Raw genomic sequence first — 24289 nt, forward strand, 5'->3', positions numbered from 1 at the left:
ATCCTATGTTTTACACGGTCGGCAGTGGCTGGTCATCCAGAGCGATAAAATGAGTCAGAGCCTCTGTTATTTAAACTGCCCGTGGATTTTCTCTTGACATTTTTCATCGCTTTTCCAAATCCTGAGTTAAAGTTGGCTGTTCCGGTCCACACTGCTGACATTTTGCTTAGCCTAGCTACAGCAGCCTCCAGTTTCTCTTTTTTATCTGGAGCCGCCAGTCTCACTCGCCTAACCCTGTGCCTGTTTAGCGCGAGATGTCCCCCTAGTGGCCAATCTAAAAAACTACAACAGAAATGACATGCCACCCTCTGATTAATGAAATAAGTTCGTATCGGTTCATGGTATCGGTTAACTTTTACGAGTATGAGTACACACACATTTTACAGTATTGGCCCCGATACCTGATACCAGTATCGGTATCGGTGCATCCCTAACATGTTTTTAACATGAGAATTTGTCATAAAAACTGTTAAAAAGCCAAAAAAAAGTTTAAAAAAATATCACACAGTGGCTTTTAGATTTTTATTCTGAAGCCTCGACATCCATCATCTTGGGGTTCTTTTTAGGGTCATAAACACTGGTTGGTTAGTTGGTTGGTAAGCAAGGTGTATCATCTAAATGAGAACGTCTTAGAGAAAATAAAGCCAATTAAAATACTAGAATTTCACTCACTAATGTTTTAGTGAGTGGGATTCTAGTAATATTTTAAACTTTGAACACAGCAAGCTATATTATTGGTCAGATATCTGCATTAAAAATATTCCAAAAGAAAACGCCTCCATCAACATGACACAGCCAGTGGCCTAGTGAGTGTGACGGTCATTGGGCCACACCCTTAATCATGTATAACTTTAAGCATTAAAATTATTAACAGTCAGTCAGTTATAAATGGTCACAAAGGGGCAAATTAGCTACAGGGACCATTATTTATTTATTTACTTTTTACCAGGTTGTAAATGTGTGTATTTCTGCTGTAAATGCAGGCATTATGGGGAGTGACTCGCTTTTAGAGCCGGCCTCAAGTGGCAATTTCATGAACTGCAGTTTTTGGCTCTTCATACTGTATTCCTAGAATGAAATGCGTAGTCAAAATTGAATTTAAATTTATTCGGTTCTTTTATTTTAATAAGGACATAACTTCAGGGATAAAAGATAATGTTAAAATATTTTTTTAATATCAGGTCACTTTAAAAATGCTTTTCTTATTAAAAAAATCAAGCTTTGTAATAGGCTACCACAAGGTTAGGTTTCTTTGTGTAGGTGGCTCTGTATATGGTGTGTGCTGTGTGTGTGTGTGTGTTTTTATTTCCTCTTTCTTCTCTCTCTGTCCCTACTATCTGTCTCCAGAGACTCACTTGGCATCTCTCCCTACTTTTAATTCTTGCTCCACAAACTGCTGCTGTCTGCACACAAGCTGGCAGTACACACACACACACACACACACACACACGATTTAAGAATAACTCTCCTACCCACAAAAAAGAGAGATGCCCATGCAGCCATGGTTTAGATGCAACACACACATTTGTCTTTTACATCACTGTCATCTGAAATATTGGAGGGGGACTCACAAACACATACAAGGGGCATTAATCACACAGTACAAGTTGAATCCAAAGTGATAAACACAAATACACATCCAGTGATGAAAGACAGAGATGCTTACAGTCTCTCAGGAAATACACAGTCATTCCCAGATACTCACACCCTTCACCACTGACAGTAACACACACACACAGGCGGCATCCTTGTTACTGAGAACACGAATCCAGTTCGAAAGAAAACACACACGATAATCCCTTAAAACATCAACGCGAGTCGAGAAAGTAAAAGGATATGAACATTCCAAACTTATTTGACTCTTATGATCCCCGTTTGCTGCTCCTTTACTTTTAAACTCGGCTTTATTAACACAGCTGTCAGCGATGCTCGCACAGCCGCTCACATGCATTCAAGTTCTCGAGCAAAACATACACTCACTGACAGGCAGACAACACAAACTTCAAAAGCGAGAAATTAATAAATTAAAGGAAAGCCTGATAAGGATGAATAAATAACAAGAAGAGAGAAAGGGAAACAAAACAGGAAGGAAAGTAGAGTTTCTATAAGAGAGGAAGCAGAAAAGGAGTTGCGGTGATTTTGGAAGGAGGCTGGAGGTGCAGACAGAGAGAGGCAGATTCTGTCACACACTTCCAATTTTAACTGGCATGCAGCAATTCAGCCGCAAAGATATAACACGCACACACACTCCACAGATATATATACCCTACGTGTGCAATTGTGCGTGTGCTGCAGGTGGAAAGTGCCTGCAAGACACAGCATGTGGCAGAGTGACTCGCTTGTCTTTTGAGTTTCCTACACTCCGAGTCCTTTTTTTAATTATTTGGAGAAGGGTGTGAGTGTGAACACAAATATGCAAATGAAACGGTTATTATTGCATTGCTCATCAAGCAGCGCGGAGCAGACATTAATAGGCTGATGAATATGCATGTGAATTTGTTAATTAAGTTAATTATTCTGCTGAAAATGCATTCGTCTTCCAAGGACATCTTCCCCAGGATTCCAACCTGCTCCACTCATTAGTCATGCGATATTTTACACTGGGCGCTGGGACAAGAGGTAGGGAAGGGAGGGGCAGTAGGGGCCACCGGGGTTGATATGTATACAATATCAGGGCATCGTGGGTTTCAAGTCCACTGAAGAACAGTACTAAAGGCTTCAGAAATAGATATAATGGTGACTAATCATTCAGCAGCTCTTCAGAACCGAAGGGTCAGTGAAAGAGACAAAAGCACTGCAGCCACAGCTACAGTGGGGCGTGCACGCTCCTACTGGCCAGACGTTCGCTCCATCTCTGCTTTTCTCTTTCCTCTCCAGTAATTCCCCCTGTTCGCTGCTTTTCCTCTAATTGCTTATTAAAACCCTCTTAAATGAACTTTTTGTGCCAACTTTCCAACACATTAATTAATTGTTGTAGCCAATTAAGTGTCGCTGCGCAAATGAGCTTCAGCACAAATGGTCCTGCAGGGCCCGTCCCCCCCAACTCCACACCCACCCACCCCCACCCCCCCTCGCACCCCCACCCCCCTCCTCCTTTTCCTCTTCCACCATCCTCACCGACAGCTTTCCCAGCAGCCCCTCTGCCCTTAAAGAGGCAGCGTCAACACAGACTCATGGAGAGAGACAATAATGTTGCCTAGCTCATGAAGCGCTTTGAATAGAATTGGTAATGAGATGGTGAGACCTTGGAAAAATACTTTTGCAAAAGTGCAGCGTCACGCAGAGAGGGTGAAGTGTCTTTGGCTAACGGGGAGTTCACTGCGATAAGGTCGGGGAAAGATTTTTAAAAGTCAGCATCATCCGCCTGTGAGGGTATTGATTATTGTTAGAGCAAATCATTTAGAATTTGGCCCAATCATTCCAGATTATTTTCATTTTATGACCTGGCAGCAGTGACTTAATATAAAAGCGTCACACATCTGTATCGTCTGGCTGATCCAAAAAGCCCTCCTAAAAAAGCCCTCTTTGGTTGGCTTCACTGCTGTTCAACAATCAAAAAATAATGTGTGTGTGTGTGTGAGTGTGTGAGTGAGTGAGTGAGTGAGTGAGAGAGAGGGAGTGCACTTTTCTCACAAAACTATAAACTGAGTAGAAATGGAGATGGTGTTATGGCATCAATAAAGCATGCTGTTGCAGCAGTAAAGCATATATCACTGCTGGGATAAAGTCAATCAATTTTTGAAATATCACATAAATAAAGATGTAGCCATAAACGAAATGGCTGACATTAAATTCTGCTTGATAGAAGACAAAGAAGGATATGATGAAGACAGCACAATTTGCTCACGACCCGAAATGCTTTCAAAATTCAATGTGTTTTGTTTTGTTTTTTCCCCATTTGGCGACAATATGTTGGTGGGGAGTTAGGTTTACGTTTCCAGTCAAGAAAACACTACTACTTATATGCAATTTCTGTCTTATATTAATATCTTATATTAATCCCACTTTGTGTAGTGTGTGCTTTAGATGAGCAACTGAGGGAGTCTGTGCCTCCCTTCACTGAGTTTACACATAGTCACTGATCAAACAGCCTCAGTCAGCAGACTCGACATCAAACTGTAGCACGGCTCAGAGATACGACAGCAGCCCAGATTTACACTCCACAAACGAGATGCCACGCAGACCCGCATTAATGCATGTTCTCATAGCTGTGCGCACGCAAGTAGAATAGATGGGTATATGGACACTTTACATGATAATTATAAATCCAGATAAAATCGAGAAATATATCGCAGCATATAAGATATAATGACTGATTTACTCCATTTGCTCCAGAATCGTTAGTTTTGTTGTGTTTCTGAAAGGCCCACGTGAAGATATCTAAATGTGTGAAATACCCCTCACTGTTTGACTGACCTAATCGTTTGCTTCAAGTGAAACATTAAAATGCAGCTTTAAATGGCTTACTTTGCTCCTGCTCAGCAGTTGCCCTCTTTGCCTGCCCGTGAATCTCATCTTCTGTCGTCTCACTTCACTTTCTTCTTTTTCTTGCATCCTGATTTTGCTGCCAAATTAAAATGTACAAGTTGAGACACATTGAGGTGCCAGGCGTTTAAGATTTTTTTAGATTGCTACAATGTTCCCTGCAGGAGCCAGAAAAATGCTAATGAATATTTTGACTGAGAAAGTTTCAGCTTGAAAACTAAAACAGGTCACTCCACTCGGTCTCAACAAAAGGAAATAAACTCTAAGAACTGTCATTTTGCTTTTTTTCCGTACTTCTAACAGCTGATCTGCATTTACTCAGAATGATCGACATTCCTACTACTCTAGTACTCTTGTTATTTTAGCTTTAAACAGATGTGCAATGTGATGGCTGCTAATTGTCTAAGGGTTTCAATTTTGACACAGTGGAAACAGAGTGTCTAATTGATCAGATTACGTTTAAAATAAACTAGATTCCAAATAATATATCAATCAGCTCAGACAAGGCTGAGAAAATTAAGCCCAGCAGTGACAGAAAAAAAGAAAAAGAAAGAAAAAAAATCACATTTCATGAATATAATTTGGCGTGAACTGACTGAAATATACTGTCAGTCAATTCACTGATTGTCTGGAAGTCCACCAAAATCCCTGCAGCTGACAGTGAAGTGCCGGCATCCAAAATGGAGGCTCCATTTTGAGCACCACCGTCGCCCGTCTCTACCATCGCGAGTACGTGCTTCAGACTGGCAGCATGGCACATTTATGGGCATTCCCCATAAGGTGCCTTTCTGATTGATGGCACAGCCTCATGCACCTCCCTCTCATCACTCCTCGGTCCTGATTTATTCGTCTAGTCTCTGTGACTTGGCACTGGCATTGCCCACTACTTCTCCTGTGGAAACTCCCTGCGGGCACATTCACTATTATTTGGAGTCCCGGTGGGCAAAGGCATCAGACAGAAACACGCACGCACACACAGCACCGTCTCATCTCACTCACACTGGGCCTGTGCTAGAGGGCAGGTGAGCCTCCCACTGCCTCCACTCTGAAAGGATCTCTCACCCAGAGGGCTCAGCTGCTTGGTGGGCCAGAGGGGTAAGCGGCTCTGTAAGCGGCTCTGTAAGCCTGCCAAGTGACGAACTGGTCTGGGGTATGCACGAAGCCAATCCGGCACGCGCAAAAACTCACACGTGCACAAACACACGGGCAGTCTGCGTGAACCTTGCATACTTCTCTTGTTGCCAATCTACATTTTATGAGCCTGTCGGGATCTCCATAAAGAGATCAACCCTACTAGTGAAGGAATCAATATACATAAATACGCTTTCAGCATAGGGAGCCCTACGAATACGTTTTGTGTGCATTATAGCTACTCGCTTTTTTTGGTTGGTTGGGTTTTTTTTGCTCATTATGATGAAACTATAAAAATATTTATATAAAATATTCTCAAGCTACGCTAAACCAGAGCTATCACCAAACCTAAACACTGATTCCCTTCAGCAATGATAGTGAACAGATTACAGTATGTTTGCTAAAAGGGAAAAAGGACAAAAGAACATAGGAAGATGGCACATTACAAATACGGGTGAAATATTTGGGCCATTTTTGTGAACCTCTAACACACTGGAATGCACATGCTCCAAAATCTCAGTTTGGTAAATCCTTTACATGGAATTACGCATATTTTCTTGCTTACTTATTAAATTATTTGTTTGTATCTTTAAGTTGTGGTTTGTGAGATGAATATCATTCCTTAGTTACATTTGTTTTTAAATCAAAACAGTGGTTGGAATTTACCTACCACAAGATCAGATTAATAATTAATAATTATAGCCCGGTACGCAACTTGCTTCACATTGCAGTTCTTGAGTTTCAGTCTTCCGAGAAACCTGACTGTGTGGACTTCCTGTAAACTGAGTGATAGTTTGCGTTGGTGCCTACCATCTAGTGGCCGCTTTACACAGAAACATTCAGAAAGGGCAGAACAGACAGTTCATCCGGTCGCATAACTTCCTTTAATAAACTGAACCAAGAAAAAAAAAAAAAAAAAAACACATTACAAAATGTTTCTTTTTACAGACACATGAAACCATTTTTCTTTCCTTTCTTTTTCCAAAGCAAAAAAATGGAAACAAAACAATGGACCATTTTTTAGGCATGTTATCATTTTCTTTATGTAAAAAATAACTACACAAAAAATGAGAGGAAAAACAAAAAAAAAAAAGCTTTTGTTGGCAGGTAGGTGAGGAGCAGATGCAAGGAGGCTTTCAAAGCCTACTAGGAGAATCTGGAAAAATGTGTTTCTGTATGTTTCTAGCTTTGCATTCATTTAGCAGAAGGGTATGTGCATTATGGAGCAGTTCATCAAAATGCAGTTTATTCCATGTTTGAGACAGGAACATGAGCACTACAGGCTTGTTACGACACAAAGATCTGCTGTATGTAAAGAAGCGATACCTTAAAGTGAGCGGAGTTAGTTTTAGGTGATGACAGAGTGCGTCATCCAAGTAACCTGTACACCGGTGCCATTCAAAGCCGAAACTTAGCCCACATTTTCACACTAGGCCAAGATCATTCAAGGGTCGCCGGGGTCAGAGTGGAGGCACAAAGCTGAGAACGGGGGAGCTCGAATATGAACAGAAAAAGTCACATCTTCTGAGGTCATTTCCTCAAATGTACCCTTATGTAACAACTAACTTCAACAAGTCTATCAGACTGTCAGGGTGGAGGATAATTACTTCATTCTCCAAAACACTGGTAATCCTGTTAGAAGGGGGCACTGCTGTGCACATGACAATCATTTGTTCTAGGGCAAAAAAAAGATATTATAGTTGTTCTCAAAGTTGCTTGTCAGCGTTGTAACACTCAATTTGGAAGCTACACTTCATTTGACACCAGACCCTTCAGTTTAGAGGAGAGAGAAAGGGTTTGCAGATGGAGAGTATGCATAACCACTGAAAGTCAGACTAACCTGCTGAGATACTCCCACCATAACACCACATGACAGCTCATTCTGCAGGCAGAGATATTCATGACCACTTCTAAAAATTCTCCTCTTTCATTCAGGCATTCATTATCAAAATCTTTGATCCAACTTTCACTACCTGCACAGGGTCCAGTGAGTCATACTCTGTAGGTGTCCCTCTGTATTTCCTTATAGGCCAGGATTGCTGGACCAGTCCCACGATACCCAGGTTGATCTCGACGGGGGACTGAGGGTCAGCGGGCAGCTCCATGGGAAAAGCGGAGGTCCTGGTCTTTGGGAAACTGTGCTGCAGTGGTAGGAGCAGCAGTCGCTAGTGCTGCTGGGGCTTCAGCTGCAGCTGAAGGTTTAGGTGGAGAGCTTGCAACCCATGGTGGAGGGCACTGTCTGTGGGCAAGAGCATCCACAGTAGGAGAAGGATCGTTGCTTCGCTGTGAGGCACCACATTCCGAGTCCTGCTGAGAGATGAGCTGGAGCAAGGCAGCTGCTACAGCAGGGCTGATGTCCTGGCTGGGTTGCGTTTCTGGCGCAGCCTGCTGGGAGTTTCCAACAGTTGATGGAGGTGGACCTGGTGGAGAGGGTGGACGTTGCTCAACAGTTGAAGGCCCCTGGTTGGCCCCAAGCTTTTTTCTTTTTGTCACTGCACCATCTGAAGGGTCCAAACAGAACAGAACACAGCACATTAGACGTAATCTTATAAGGCATAATTAAGTTAAACCTACATACTAGCTACACACCCACTAATAAGCTTTCTTTTTCCTCTTATACTCCCAACCTGCATTTAAAGACAGTAGTACTGCATTTCACATAAGCCTATCATGGAGTTACACAACGTTGACATTCCTACCTTTACCACAAGAGGGAGGGCAGAGCACTTTAAGTGAATCAGCACACTAACTACAAATAGGGAACCATGCTGCAGTGGTAGGAGCAATCTTACAACAGTCTGTGTTTTTGGAATCAAATAACTTTGTGAACCTAGTGTAGATGCTATACAATATCACTAAAAACAATTAGACAAAAAAGTGTTGTTTTTTTTTAACATCTGCCACATGAAACACAACCATTTACCGATTCAAGTGAATTTTATAGGTAAGTAAAAATAAAATAAGTGTTTTTTTCTATTTTTAAATAACTAGTCATTACCATTTAGATGTTTATTAAACAGAGAAACATTAATGTCTTTGAATGCACTACCCAATAACAGATTAACACTTGCACAACAGATGCAGGCCCCCCCTCCCCCAAATCACAGAAAAAATGTGGGAACTAGGTGGGAAAACAATACAAGGGGCATGTGCAGTTGGATGAACAGAAAAGGTGAATTAAGCAGGAGAATTTCAAGTACTTTCAAAGGGCGGGTAAGACTACTAAAGCAGCACTGTCTATTCTTTCGAATCTACTGCAGTGCAAGGTGGACCAGTGATGTAAGGTTTTCAAATGCTTTTAAAGGTTCACCATTCAGTGTCAGCAGCACAATCAGTGTTATTCCAATTCCTAATCACATTTTAAGAAAAATGTGACCCAGAGTGAACGGTTAACAAAAAAAAAAGTGACAGAAACCAAGGTTAAAAGAAACACATGCAGGTGACATCTAAAGATTCAAAACATTTATTTTCACTTGATAATTTATTAGACTTTCTTCATAAAAAGGCTGACATTACAGACTGTTTAAAGCAACATCGCTCTCTGTGAAGAATCCATGACACCTGCTTTATAATGAAAATGAAGTGAGGAAGAAAAACACATGTGGAAATGGGACAGAGAGAAACAAAGACTGTGATAAAGAAACAAGAAAGAGGGAAAATTGAGGGAACATCACAGTGTGAGCCTTTTTACTCAAATGAATAACACTGTACTTTCTACTGGTTTATTGAGTACACCAGTGATGAACCAGTGATGAACCAGTGACATCCGTGTGCAACAAACCTTTACCTGGTTATCAGGGTCACAGGACAGCAAACGCTGAAAAGACAATTTGCCAGGGATTTCTTTTGCACTTTTTTTTAATAGTACAGGTGTTTATGGGGGAAGATGTTGAATGTGTGTCACTCGTATGTCATGAATAAAAGAAGGGGCGGGTGTAATATCGGTCTAATAGCCCTATTTGCAAATTTTATTAAGTATCCTAAAATCAAAGTAATTTGATACAGTATATAGTCACTTTCTGTTTGTTCCTTGCCTGGCTCTTTCCACTCTTATGATTTCCAACTGACCCTGGTACCTTTTCTGTTTCACACTCTATAGGCTAAACCCAGACTTGCCCTTGCAATCAGTAGTAGAAGCGGACGAACCGCGCGTTAGTGCCTCCTCTGACTGAACGCCATTACTTTCATCGCCTTGCTCCTCGGTTTGTGGCTTTATAATTTGGCCCAAAAGGAGAGCCAGTAGCTTGGCCTGGTCTTCCTGGCTGAGTGGCGGATCTCCAGATGTCGGTGAGATCTCTTGGGGTTCAGGAGGCGGCTCTGGGGGCTGAGACCTGCAAGCTGCCTGGGTCTGGTCCTCTGGTGCCCCCTGGTGGTCAGAGGACTCACTAACAGCAGACAACAACTGGCTGAGAGTCTCTGGATTGGGGAGGTTGAGGAGCTGAGCAACCTGGGGCAAGCCGTCTGCCTGTCCCTGGAGAAGGTTTAGCAGCACTGCCAGCTCTGTCTGATTCAACTGCTCTGCAGCCGATGCCAGGCCTGAACACACACATGCATGCGACTAGAATTCAGTGCCAGTCTAATAAAGACATAACAATCAAATACATTTAAAATTAAATAAATAAATTCTCATATACATTTTTTTTTTTTTTCACAATACAGAAACTTTTTTGAAAAAACAAAAAATGTGTTCCTGGTTAAATACTTAGTATCTGTTACCTGACAACTCACTCTCTATGTTGGTTGTGGAGGGTGGTTTCCCTGGAGGAGGTGGTGGAGCTCCAGTGGGGCTGTTTGGGGGACGAGGGTTGTCTCCGCTGGAGGTCCCTGTCACATCTTTACGGGGCACTTTGGGCACAGGCACATCCTCGACGACCCCGCTCTGACGTGCACGTCTTCTCTTCTTGCTCCACAACTCGTGACAGTCTTGATGATGAGGAAGGCTAAAAAAGCAAAAAGAAATTGTACAAATTTAAAATATACATTTTATTAACCAAATAAAACAAAACAAATAAAGAAAATGCCCTAAATAGGAAATAATTGTATTCTGATACAGATAATGTCCTAGTGTTATTTTTCACGTGCTCAATCCAACACTGTCATTGTGTTAACCATCACTAGAAACAGCTACTAACTCTGGTGGTGGCATCCTGTTGGGCTCAACATCATGCAGGAAGTCACTGAAGAGAGCTTGCTCCGATGTGCAACGGCGTGCAGGGTCAAGGGTCAGCATTCGGTCCAGTAAGTCCAGGGCAGGAGTAGGTAAACTATGTTGAGGAGAAAAAATATTACTCCTCTAGAACCAAACAGAGTTGATCACAGCTGCCTTAGGTAAGTACTTCGAGTACATACTGTGCAAACTCCTCCCGTAGTCGCCGTCTGTACTGCTTCTTGGGTTTCATTGTGTTGAACAATGGAAGTTTAATGACATCAGGCCAAACGGCCGGACAGGGACTCCCACACAGTCGGCTGAGACAAAGGAAAGGGTTAATAAGCTTGATAATTCAATCAGAAATTATTACTTGAAATGTATTTGTGGCAGGTAGTCTACCTGATCAGCTCTAGTTGCAGAAGTTCCTGGTTAGCCTGGAAGATGGGCTTCTTGGTAAAGAGCTCTCCAAGAATACACCTGAGCCACGACAAGTAAGAAAAGGTATTGCATGTATATAATGTATGTATATAATGTAAAGTTTAAAACAGCTTTTAAAAACTACTTAAAGAGTAATGGTCCGGCAAAATCTTGGTCAAATAGGCCTGTGAAATGTTATGAATGTAGGCCCTTTTATTCCAACAAGGTAAAGCTCCTAAAGTATTCACAAGGAAAGACTCTCTCAGACTGTAGATAAGGTTGTTTAAGATTTGTATGACAAAGGTGAAAGTTTTGTGAATGTTTATAACCAAGTGTGATAATTCGAATTTAATATGGTAATACCTTTAGGCTTGCTGCAAAATAAGACAAATTATTTCCATAAAATACTATAAAACAATTGAAGATTAAGGAATATGACGCATATCTAAAGAGAAATTTGCCTATTAGTCACCAAACGTAAATAGTACATTGTAAAGATTTTATCAAAATGTTCCCAACACATCTGCTTACACTGCAGAAATAAATACTTAAATACATCTACCAACAATCATTAAGAAAAAAGTTAACTACCAGACAACAGACAGGTAAAATGTGTGAGATTAGACACTGCTGTAATATAATAACAATTAAAAAAAGACTACAGCAGCTGTCCAAATGATCTGCATAAACCATTTTTGAAGAAATTGAGTGAAAATGACTTGTGATGAAGGACAAAGCAAGGAAAACAAGTCTAGCACAAATATGCCACTTTAGAGTAGTTTGTGGGTTGAGCCAAGGTGAATGGGAAAATAGGACTCTATTTTGGTACAGTGAAACCTGATGAGTGGGAAGCTTTAAGCTGCAATTATGCACCCTAGGCAACTCAGGGGTGTTATGTGACTAACCTGAAGCAAAGGCTGACACTCTCTCCCCCCCCCTACCAAAAAAAAATGTCTTAATCTACATAAAAACAACAGTGTAATCTGTTGTTCCCCAATTATTCATCTGACAATAAATCATACACTTGAAGACCACGTGATTTGACAGACAGAAGTACTAAGATAACCGTTTTGTACTCACCCACAACTCCAAACGTCAATGGCTGGAGAATATCTCTCCTCTCCCAGCAGAAGCTCAGGGGGACGATACCATAGTGTGATTACTTTATTAGTGTATGGCCGGCTAGGAGCAAGGAAAGAGAGATGAGATGGGAGTCAGCAGTCATACCGGACACATGTCCCCCAGTGACAAATCAGAATCATTTTAGCTCCAAGTAACTGTATTATTTCTGGGACACAGCCCCATCTTGTGGACAGACATTGTAAATTAAAAAGAAATAATAAAATAAACGTGCTTTCATTCAGCAACTTAAACACTATAATGTCTATAATCACTAAATGGAATTAAGCAGATCAGGTATATACAACCGTCTCCTCTTACCTTTCCTCTGAGTTGTAAAGACGAGCCAAACCAAAGTCAGCCAGTTTGATCTGACCTCTGCACAAATAAGCACAGATAACATTAAAAAAACAATACCAAAAAGCATTGCCAACTACTGAATCTTAGTGTATCTAATCCTAAAACACAACTCAAAGTGTCTTCACTGTAAAAATCAACTGATACTGTAAAATACACACTGCTCTTAAAGAAACAACAAATATTATCGGTCAAATTTGGCAGCGCTCAGGTGCAAATGATCCACTTCTAATGTCTATTTGAAGTCAGCTGTTCAGTAGCAGGGCAATAACTTCACACACTGTGGTTTTTAAATCCTCCACTTCCCAGAAAAACACACATTTTCTTAATTCTTGATAGCTCATTTAAGCTCAATTTTTCATGCACCATTGGATGTTCAACTGTACTAAGCAACCATCTTTGGGAAGTTGCTGTACTCCACTAAGGTTATCTGAAGCATCCAATTAATGTAGTTACTTTGTAATTAGCTTTCCTGCTGACACACTTTTGAACCCTTTCTGCTTGACAAATTATAGCAATCGTTTGATGGTATTTAAGGAATGCGGATACATTTAAAGGTGTGAAGATTACATTTCTTAGTGTTTGTTTACATGGATGAATAAGAAAAAAAAGTAGATAAAACTTAAAATTCACATGTCACTAGTTAGTACTGAAAAACCTGTGACTAGGAACAGCCTAGCTGCTACTGCATTTTACTGCAATTGTCTGCACACAGGAAACAACAACACTTGACTCACTTGTTATTTAGCAGTATGTTGGAGCATTTGATGTCTCTGTGCAGGAAGTTGTTTTTGTGGCAGTAGTCCAGGCCCTCCATCAGCTGACGCATGAAGCTGCGGATGTGCTCATGGGAGAACTGGACCAGGCCTGACTCCAGCAGGCCCATCAGATCATGATCCATGTACTCAAACACCAGGTAAAAAGCTCCTAAAAATACAAAGATGTATTCAGATGTCTTAAACAAAAATACATGCACACACATATGTCTGTGGGTTCACATAAGTGGACATGTGGTAAACGGTTAATAGTAGGGCTGCACGATTTTGCATAAAATGAGAATCACGATTTTTTTTGCTTAGAATTGAGATCACGATTCTCTCACGATTTTCTTTTCCAGTATAAATATTTATTGCGCTTATTAACTGCACATCAACTTCTTAACAGTTGAGACTGAACATAAAAACAATAAATAAACATAAAAACAACAAATGTCTCACATTTTGTCGTTGCCGCAAAATGTTGTACTGCTTGAAATTCCGTCTCCACCGTTGCTCGACACTGTGTGTATAGAGCAGGTAGTGCAACAATAGAAAAATAGTTGCGGGACGGCACTGTGTAGCGTTTGTCTAGGGTGTTGATCATTTTCCTAAATCCCTCGATTTGCACAGTGTTGATGGGAGCCATATCTTTGGTCAGGTGATAAGTAATAGCCTCCGTAATTTCTTTGTGCCTGCGGGAGTTCGATGGGTATAGGGAAGCGCTGTATAAGGTTCCCGTTATTGATGCTTGGGTGGTTGACCGGGACAGATTTTCTCCAGTCACTTTCTCGTCATCCCTGACGTGCTCTCCGTTGTTTTTTCACTGCCAATTTTAGCAGCCAGCTCCTGTATCACGTGGTATAAGGCTCCACCCTTGTCATTTGTTGAGCAGGAAGAGTGAGCGCTTGTTTTCATGCAGATTACGTCCCGGATCAAAATGCGGTACAATCGTTGTCGTCTTTTTTTTTTCTTTTTCTTTTTTTTTTTTTTTAAATCGTTGTCATTTGGAAATGAGATCGCACGTAAGTATGAATTGAGATCACTTTTAAAGAAGCATGGTTAAACCTATTAACTAGGGCTGCACGATTAATTGTTAGAAAATCGCGAAGTTACTGAACTGAAATGTGCGCAACTGCATTGCCAGCTATTTAACATTCACACAGCCCAGAAAACTCTAGCAGCACACTTCTCTCTGGATTGAAACATGAAAGAACTGTTCAAGTTAACAGTGACTGCAGAGAACGCAACCAGATGTGATCATTATATCAGTTCTAGTTTTTCAGTTTTTATTTCTTATGCTTTAAATTATGTTTTATGCTAACAATTTCAAATGTCACAAACACTTTATTTCCACAATAGTAGCAGTTTCTCTTCCACTTATACAATTCAGTATTGCAGAGAGGGTGGCTACACCCTGGATAGGTCCCCAGCCGGTCGCAGGGCCAACACAGACAGAGACAGACAATAATTCACACTCACATTCACACCAATTAACCTAGCCCCACTAAGTGAAGGTAGAGAACCAAGAGAGAACCCAAACGCAACCATAAATATATAACTTGTCATAGAAACAACACTAAATAATGTGCTTTTGTATAAAAAAGACAGTGTATTCTATGAGTGTCACCTTTTCTTATAATTTTCTGCTCTCATTTTTGTGTGTCATTATCTGCTGTGTATGCACGTTTTCAGACATGTTGCAGTTTCAGGTCTGACTCCGTCAGTGCTGTCACAGCTGCTAAAACATATTTCAGTGACAAACAGAAGTGCTGCACATCCGGTTTCATATAGTGTGCCCACCATTACTTTCCTGGCATATGCCTGTAGTCTACCAATTAGGTGGAATCTACACACCATTTAAATGGCTTCTAGGGGTTCAGTTGTTCAATGTTCATGAAAGATGTGACACCAGCACAGCCCTATAACTATTTATACTCTTGGTTAAACTGCGCTCAACTAGTTTACAACCAGTTTACTAAAACTAAAGGCATCGTGCACCAGTAATCATAAAACCACTTTTCTCGCGCTACCATTTGCAAGGATGACTACAGCAAACTTTAGCTGTCTGTAGATTATCTAATACATTGAATGACATACTCAATTCAAGCAGTGAAAATCGTGCATATACCTACCTCGACCACATGAATGATAAAAACGCAGTGTAATTCTAGATAAGAAGTAAAAATGTAATAAATACGTTTAGCTATACAATACAAGTGATTACTGCCATCTCTGTGACATCATTTAATTAATTAAACTAAAAACAAGATCCATTGGAGAATTTCTTTTTAAGGGGATGCCTTCTCCCACCTGCAAAGTTTTCCCCTTGCATTTAAAACAAACACTCCCCCCCCTAACTTATCATCACTTCTTACCTACTTATACCCCACATGAAAGAAAATAGCAAGTTTTTTTTGCCCCCCTTACCTTTATCCTTTTTAAAGTCAAGTGCATCCTGCTTGTCAGTGACAATTTCCTTCATGTTGACAACACTACGGTGTTTGAGCTGCCGTAAGATCTTAATCTCTCTGATGGCTGTGATGGGGAAGCCCTCTTTTTCATTGTCCAAACGCACTTTCTTCAAAGCCACCAGTTCACCTAGCATATTTGGAGAACACACATTTTAGAGAGCCACTCTTTTTATTTTTTATCTTATTTGGGTTTTATTTTTTTAAGGAAAACATAGTAGTAAATGGATTTCACTTACCAGTGTCTTTGTCCTTGGCCTTGTACACTTGGCCATAGGTGCCTTCCCCTATGATGCCAATTATATCAAATTTATCTACACACCGTTTGCCCCAGTCACTTTGGGTATGTTTGCGCTCACCGTATCGTGGGCAACAAATCCTGGAAAGCACAAACAAGAAAAGCAGCTAAGACGTCATGTGTGATTAATGAAAGGAAAACTTTAAGTGGGTGAGTATAAAAGTGAATGCTGACTTTGGTCTCTTCTTAAGGGCTGTCTGGGGTAAGAGAGGAGGCTGGCGGACAGGTAACTGTGGGGGTGAAGAGTCCCCTCCAAGCAAGGTGGGCGGTAAAGGAAGATCAATAATAGAAGGGCGGTTGCGACCTTCTTTGTCCTTTCTTGATGGCCTCTGGGGAGGAGTGGATTTCTTTGGGCTAAGAGAGCAAGATTTAAAAAAAAAAAAAAGTTTAAGACAAAACCAGGAACACATTTTATGCACCGTTTTCATGTCGATGCAACAACTAACACACACATTCAGATTAAAACTAGTTACAATAAAGTGTACATACCACGATTTAAAAGAGGAAAATTTAAATTCACTTTCATCTAACAGTGCGCCATTTTTGTTTTTTGTAGGATGGTAACTGACATATTTAAAACACCAAAGTGCAAACATAGCATTTACTCATAAAATGTTTTCATATCAAGTTATGTCTTGAAATTACTTAACTTTTGTTAAAATGACTCATGAAAAACAAAATGGGATGTCTTGAATGGTGTTCAAGACATCCCGATGTACATACAAATCACTGACAACTGACAGTATAAGTCCAAGTATAACAGCTGTAACCTCATACAACAGATTAATAGGCACTAAGCTTGACACAACACAACAGGGACTTGAGCAGTGTGCCTGTTGAGGGATTCCTCACCTGTCCTGAGCATTTCCCAGCAGTGCAGGTGGTAGAGGCAGGGGAGGAAGAGTCGAAGTCTTGTGGAGTGGGGTCTGACGGACAGGGCTGCGAGCAGGAACCGTCGCTGGCGATTTAGCCTGTGATATTGTTGAGGGTGTAGGAGGCTGAATGTTTGTTTCTGCCTGAGGTGGTGGTGGAACCTGTGTGGCTGGATTGGGTGGCGCTGGAGAAGAGGGCTGTGGAGGAGGTGGCGGCGGTGCAGGAGAGTTGTTTGAAGAGGATGTTAGAGTTGCAGTCATCGGCTCATCAGCATTGGGAACATCATGGGATAACTGCTGGGTTGGTGGGGGCTGAGGTTCTGATGCTGCTACTGCTGTTGCACCTTTTTCTGGCTGTAGAGCTTCAGCTTTAGCAGGCCGTGAGGATGAGGAGCTTGACGGTTTTTGAGCTGTCGGAAGTGGAGAGGCGCCACCACTAGCACGAGCAGCCGCCTCAGCAGCCAGGCGTTCCTTCTTCCTGCGACTCAACTCTGCACCTAAGCTGGAATTGAGGGGCAGACGTGACGAAGGAGGGGAGCGGCTAGCTGGCCGGCTACTGTGGGAAATGCTCCCTGTTCCAGCAGAGGAGGTGTGCCTCTTACCGCGGGAACGAGAGGAGGAGCGGTGGGAAGAAGAGTAGTGCAGAGGGGAGCGACTCCTGGAGCGGCCCGAGCGTCTAAAATAAAAAGCACATTTTTAAGATCATTTATAGATTAAGACAGAGAATTAGAGGCAAATGAAATGCATGATATAACTGAGACAGACTGCTGATCCATGGCTAAATAAGATCTCTAGATCATATTATAATGAAATCAAAACCATGTGGGACAAGTAAAACTAAAACTACTGACGCTTTCAAACATGGCCAACTGGATCTATTCTTGTTGTCTAAAGCAATATACTGGGCTAATTAATTAAGAAAATTATTTAGTTTCAAAAACATTCCATTGCTACATAATGGTGAAATTTTGAAAATGATATTACACATCAAATAAAAATCTGTTACCTTCTCTATAAAAGAATGTGAGGCCCTCCTAAAACTAAGTACCAGGTTTCATTAAAGACACCTGTCTTTTTCTGAAATCAGTGGCAAGTATGGACTCTATAGCTCAAATGTAATTATGAACACAGATACTTATGGTCACAGAGCCAGGTTGAAGTGCCCTAAGCTTCTGTTTTTGAATTGAAATGACAGCTTAAGGCAAACCCTGTTTTCAACTACAGGTATTGCCTATCTCCATCCTGTATTTTTCGCACTCTCAAGCTTTTGTCCGTTATGTATGGTGAATTTCAACTTCAATGCAGAGATCAATTAGCTGGAGTGAAAAGCCCTCTACAAGTTCAACATATTTGTCTAATCTCAAACTTAAAATGCACGTAAAGTAGGATCATAAAAGGTGAAGGTTATGGAAATATGAAAAAACCTCTACGAAAGGTGGCTTGATAAGTAAATGTCTCTAGAACATAATCCCCAAAAGATTTAAAAGGTGACCTACAGCATATACTCACCGAGACATGGGGCTCGTACTGGAGGATCTGCGGTTACCATAGGGGCTCGCGGAGCGTCTCCTAGAGTAAGGGCTGCTGTCCCTCTCAAAGCTGGAGGACCTGTGTCTGCTGCCGTAGGGGCTGTCTGATCTCTGCCTGCTACGGCGAGACACATCACCATAGGGACTCGGGCTTTGCTGGGCCGCCCTCCGTCTTGAGTAGCTGTCATCTCCCTGATGTCCATACCCACCGCCCAGTGGACTCTCACTACCGGCCCCTCTTCTGGGACTCGGCGACAATGCAGAGCTGGTGCCCTTTCTCCGTGGGCTACCCCTACTTGAAGACTTCCCCTTCGGGCTTGACTTGTGGCTCTTGGAGGACTTGCGATGGCTTCTATCTGTCCGGCTCCTCTGGGAGGAGCTGCGGCTGGCCTCCCCTCGGCCTTCTCTCCGCTGTTGCCTGTCTTTGCGAGACTTCCCTGAGCGGCTGCTCTCCTTGCTGCGAGATGAGGATGTAGAAGAAGTAGTGCTACCTACACTGGCTGCAGGCGGTGCCTGAGAGGAGAGCATCAGCTCCCCACGTTTGGAATCCCCCTCTGACGGCACCTGGCGTTTAGATGAGGAGCCTAACGAGGCCTCCTTCTCCTTGCCCTTTCCAGGAGTCACTTTCTCGCGATCTTTACTGCTCTTTTTCTTGGACCCACGTTCTCCATTTCCAGAGTCTCTAACTTTGTTAGTGTCCTTGGACTTTTTTCGTGGGTGTCTGTGCCCCCTGCTCTCTCTATTACCTTCTTCTTCGCCAATATCCCTATCGTAGTCTGGTGAGGGCTCCAGTCGATTTCCCCCCCTCTCAAAAGGCCTGGAGGACGGTGGGTCCGAGAAGGTGTCCGAGTCGGAGCTAATATCGTCGTACTCCACTAGAGGCTTCACCGTGTTGACACCAGGAGGCGCCGTATCGCCGAGGGTAAAATCGTCAGGTGCCGCCAAGGATTCCCGATTATGTTTTGCTGATTTATGCCGTTTGCGTTTTAAAGAAGAAGAGGACATTGAAGTTTTTAACTGCACCTTGCCGTCCTTGCTCATCATGTCGCCCGCAGAGGTATGAGTCGGGCCCTGGGTCTGGTGTGGCACACCACCGATGCTAGATTCCGGCTTCCTCTTGGTCCCATGGTGTCGGTCCGACCCAGGCATCCCTCACGTCGGCGTCGGTGCCTCTTCTGCGACTTGGCCTCGGTGATCCAGGCAATTCATTCACAGGAGACCAGTAACAACTCCAAATGTCAAAACAAGTCTTACTAAGCGAAATCAGGACAGGAAAATACAAAAATAAACACACCAGGCCGCTTACGTCCACTTCTCCTCAATGCCAATTCATTCCATTGAGATCGCCAGCATATTTCGTCAAAGCAGATAAATGCCAAGTTGGTTTTCCAGTGCTGCGAAGTTTGTACTTTCAGTTAGTCAGCGAATGAAAAAGACTCCAACCAAACATTTGATCATTGTGGTGTCGTCTCCTTCTCAGTTTAGCTAGCACAGCTAGCTAAAGCTCAGCAGCTAGCGAGCTGACTCCTAAAAAAGAAAAAAAAAAGTCCCTTTGTGAAAGCTGTCCTTGTCCGGTGCCAAGTTAAGTAAAGGTGTTTTTAATTCCACAGAATAAGGTCTTAGCATTCAGAAACAAGCAAATGCCTTCATTAAAAGACGCTCGTTTCTCCAACAAAATGAAAACTTGACCCGGTTGGTACTGATTACATGTTCCCTTTAATGTAAGTTTTATCCCCTATAAATTCAATATTGATAAGAAATTATAATATTTTCGTGTGCAGTAGATGTTCCAGTTTATTATCAATGGCTCTGGAAATCAACCAGGCCTATATTTAGGGCGATGCTAGTGGATTTAATATCATCCACAGCCCTAGCTCAAGGAGACTACAAACGCCATCATGGCTCCTGTAACTAGCAACTTCTGCGCACAGCCGATTGAACCGGAAGACGGAGCACTGCCAATCTTGACTGTATCCGAGCAACTTCCTATCACCGCAAAGATCCCACCCACCGTCCTCATGGCGACACGACAGAGACGTAAAATAAAGAGATGTGTATTAATTAGCAAAAGTACATTTTTACAAACTTTCCAAGTTTCAGATAACACATTTAAATCAACACACATGTTAGATGTCAGGCTCATGATGGGTTGTTAAATGTTGAGCTTGTTGGAACAGAAAAGGACGACACTGGGGCAAAGCTAATAGAGCAAAGTCTTATTATCAACAGGCAGCAGGCAACTGCCTCTGGGTCCTGAAAGCTTCAACATATTTAACCTACTACTAAGGTTCACTAACTTACATGGTAAGGTCTTTTTAATAAGATCTGCTTCACAAGATAAGCATGAGGTCCAGTCTTAGGTGGGCGTCTTTCAAAATGTACTAGTCTTTTATCATGTTACCCCAGAGAAATCTGTGTTTAAGTAATGCTCTAGTAGGAAAAAGAAGCGAAGAGAAGTGTTTAGGAGAAGTCAACCAAAGCATGACTTTATGTTGGGCTTGTCTCCGTACTAGTACTTTACATATCAGCAGATGGATCAGCATTCTGCGTATTGGTAAGATAAATAGAAATCTACATGTCTTAAACAATACAACAATCAGACAATAGTCACTTGGAAGGCAGTGAATGAACTAAAGCTGCCATGAAAGAAAAACAGCATATGTTCTTGCCCTGTGACTGACATATGCCAGTTTGCCTGTGGGTATCTGTTGTTTAGGATTTTCAGGTTTACGTGTACACAGAATAGTTTTAAATAGAGAGTTGTACCTTATCTTACTGAAAAAATAAAGTAGTTATCACAAATCACAGTTTCACTTAAAGTATATGATATGAAATGGATAATTAAGCAGAGATATTTCAGATTTTTTAAGGACAATGCTATATTTAAGTGCATTTACATACACACACTTAACTTACAAAAACACACTGACATGTCTGCTGGTTGGAATTGAGGCCTGGATCTTTACAAAACACACAAATAAGGAATTTCTGGGTCAAAACTTTTCTATCTTTCTGGTAAAAATACAAACTTTTTCAAGCTACAGACACACACACAAAGACACAGTTCTTGTTGTCGTTCCCTCTGATGTCTCTTTGTCCCCCAATGACCTCCCTTTCTTCACTCTATTTGTTGCACTTGTTCATAGTCCTGCTACTGGAGGAGTGTTAAAACTAAAATTAATGCAAAAGTACGACTGTGAGAGCTTTTTTGGGAAAATCATACTTTTGGCATATGTCCTCAAAATGATTGAATAATGAATATTTAATTCTTTATCTAAAAATAAAATAAAATAAAATAATGAATGTGAGAAGTATTCAACAGTGATTAGGGTTTTTTTTTTTAAGCTTGCGGTGCAGCCAGTCCCATATGGAAAAGATATATATAAATCTTATAAAGTTTGTATCTGTCTTGTATGAAAAGCATACAAGAGTGAAAACACATATAAGATCCCTTGAAAAATCATATAATGAAACTTGTATGTTTTGGATACTTACTAAAAAAATATATGAAAGTAATGAGAAAGTGGCCACTTTCATGAGTAAATCATATACGTTTTTACTATTTCTTTTCCATATGGGGTGTGAAGGCACCCTAGCTGCTTCATTTAGATCCAACTAAAGTCCGTTAACTACTACTACTGATAATATACCGATTATCTTACATGTAAATCTCGCTAAACTTTCAAGTTAACCCCAATGTTTTCATCCTGAATTTTTCATGAAAGTTGCACATCTTTTTTTTGACAGCAGGTACCTATTTATACATTTGTGATTTGTACTTCACAGAGCAAGTTCTGGGTGATAATTTTGAAATATAATGTGACAATACAAAAAGAAACCCTTTAAAAGACTAGTAAAATTGGGTATATAAACATATTTTATATTACTTTTCATTCATATACTTGGAATTCATTTATGTGAACTCGCTATTTCTTTTCTAGTCTTCCTTAATATTCAGAGCTTTATGTATCTGACATCTCTGTTGTCAAACTATTTTTTTAATGCCCCACTTCAGAAAACCTTCAACATTTTTCCCTGGTAACAACACACCGTTTGAGAACTACTCCATGAACATAACAAGCATCTCTCTTTGGACCAGAGAAAATCAAGAAAATGCCTGGAAGAGGTTAAACCCCCGACCTTATTTCTGTTCGAAAATAGTACTATCATCTGCATCTCTATGTCACTGATATACAAGACCTGGACAGAATAAACCTAGTCGGGTATTTAATGCCTTACCTGTAATTGAAATAGGAAACCAGGTAGCTCCCACAAATCACATACTAACAGTATTAAAGCGTTGAGGTCCAGTGAACAGTACTAGAGGGCACATTTGTTTGGATTATTCCTTTAGGGATAAAATTGTCTTCTACAGTGCACCTCTTTCTGAGTGTGTATTTTTGTAGCTTAACACATATGCATATACACTCATAAGTGATTTTATTAGGTACACTTTGCCAGTACTGAGACACTTGCCTTCAGAACTGCCTTAATTATTCATGGCACAGATGGAATAAGATCCTGAAAACATTTTGATTCATATTGACATCATAGCATCACACAGTTGCTACAAATTTGTCATCTGCACACCCATGATATACATCATTATACATCACATCCCAAAGAGGCTCTATTGGATTGAGATCTGTTGATTCTAGAAGCTGTTAGAGTACAGTGAACTCACTGTCATTTAAGGAAACCAGTTATTTGAGCTCTGCAACATGGCATGTTATCCTGCTGGAAGCAGCCATCAGAACATCCAAAGATCCAAATGTTGCAAGACTTATCAGACCAGGTAATATTTTTCCAAGGTTTGATGTATTGTGCATTCAAGATTGCTCTTCATAGATTGGTTGTGATGAGTGGTTATTTGAGTGGCTGTTGCCTTTCACACAGCTTGAAGCAGTCTGGCCACTCTCCTCTTACCTCTGACATCAACAAGCCATTTTCACCCAGAGAACTGCTGCTCACTGGATATTTCCTCTTTATTTTGGACCATTCCCTGTAAACCCTAGAAAGAGTTGTGTGGGGAAATCCCTGTAGATCAGCAGTTTCTAAAATACTCACACCAGACTGTCTGGCACCAACAATCAAGTTACATACAAAATCACTTAAATAACTTTTTCTTCTCCATTCTGATGATAAATCTGAACTTCAACAAGTCTACTTGACAATTCTAGCAGCTTAAATGCATTGAGTTGTTGCCATGCAATTGGTTGATTAAATAGCTGCATTAAAGAGCGGTTGAACAGATGTATCTAATAAAGTGGCCAGTGAGTAAAGAACAAAAGATGCAAAGGTCCTCTTCAAATTCAAACCTTGGGATTAACCCCCCACCCCCCCAAAAAAAGTATATTATTTACACATGCTTTAAAAGGGTGTTCTTTATCCTTAGGGGCATCAGGAGATAATTGTTCAATTAAAAATTGCTGTTTTTTTTTAAAGTTACAGAGCACCAGACCCCAGTCAAACACTACTATTTGCGTATTAGAAATTAAGAGAACATATTAGCTATCACTAGCTTTGCTATAGATATATTGAATGCTCAGTGTTGTCTGGCGTGTTAGTTTTACGCTCTCCGATGACGCAGTATTACGAGCTGTCGTCCTTGGATGCTGATTGGGCCCGCTGTTGAAGAGGGGTGTGCCCGAGGAGAAACGAGGAAGTGGCGTTTCCCTATTGCAATAACAAAGTTGGAATGTTTAA

General features: G+C 41.2%; 1 protein-coding gene across 8 annotated transcripts in view; it reads right to left on the reverse strand.

Annotated features, from left to right (window-relative positions):
• cdk12 (cyclin dependent kinase 12) overlaps positions 1 to 20585 on the reverse strand; it is a 50026-nt gene extending 29441 nt beyond the window's left edge. For 3 of the 8 annotated variants that reach the window (XR_014873911.1, XR_014873910.1, XR_014873912.1), the window contains exons 1-15: positions 18564 to 20585; positions 17035 to 17730; positions 16357 to 16536; positions 16124 to 16263; positions 15844 to 16014; positions 13396 to 13585; positions 12623 to 12679; positions 12263 to 12364; positions 11165 to 11242; positions 10966 to 11082; positions 10749 to 10880; positions 10333 to 10556; positions 9733 to 10152; positions 7590 to 8117; positions 4468 to 4564 (exon numbers count right to left, since the gene is read on the reverse strand). Coding sequence is in view for 4 of the 8 variants with exons in the window: in XM_085158286.1 (XP_085014412.1) it covers positions 7705 to 8117; positions 9733 to 10152; positions 10333 to 10556; positions 10749 to 10880; positions 10966 to 11082; positions 11165 to 11242; positions 12263 to 12364; positions 12623 to 12679; positions 13396 to 13585; positions 15844 to 16014; positions 16124 to 16263; positions 16357 to 16536; positions 17035 to 17730; positions 18564 to 19732 (4089 nt within the window). In the remaining 4 variants the exon portion in view is untranslated. The other 5 variants (XR_014873913.1, XM_085158288.1, XM_085158290.1 and 2 more) reach the window with 5 other exon arrangements.
• Positions 20586 to 24289: the final 3704 nt, after the last annotated feature.

The sequence above is a fragment of the Neolamprologus multifasciatus genome, chromosome 4 (genome assembly GCF_963576455.1).
Source record: "Neolamprologus multifasciatus chromosome 4, fNeoMul1.2, whole genome shotgun sequence".
NCBI lineage: Eukaryota > Metazoa > Chordata > Actinopteri > Cichliformes > Cichlidae > Neolamprologus > Neolamprologus multifasciatus.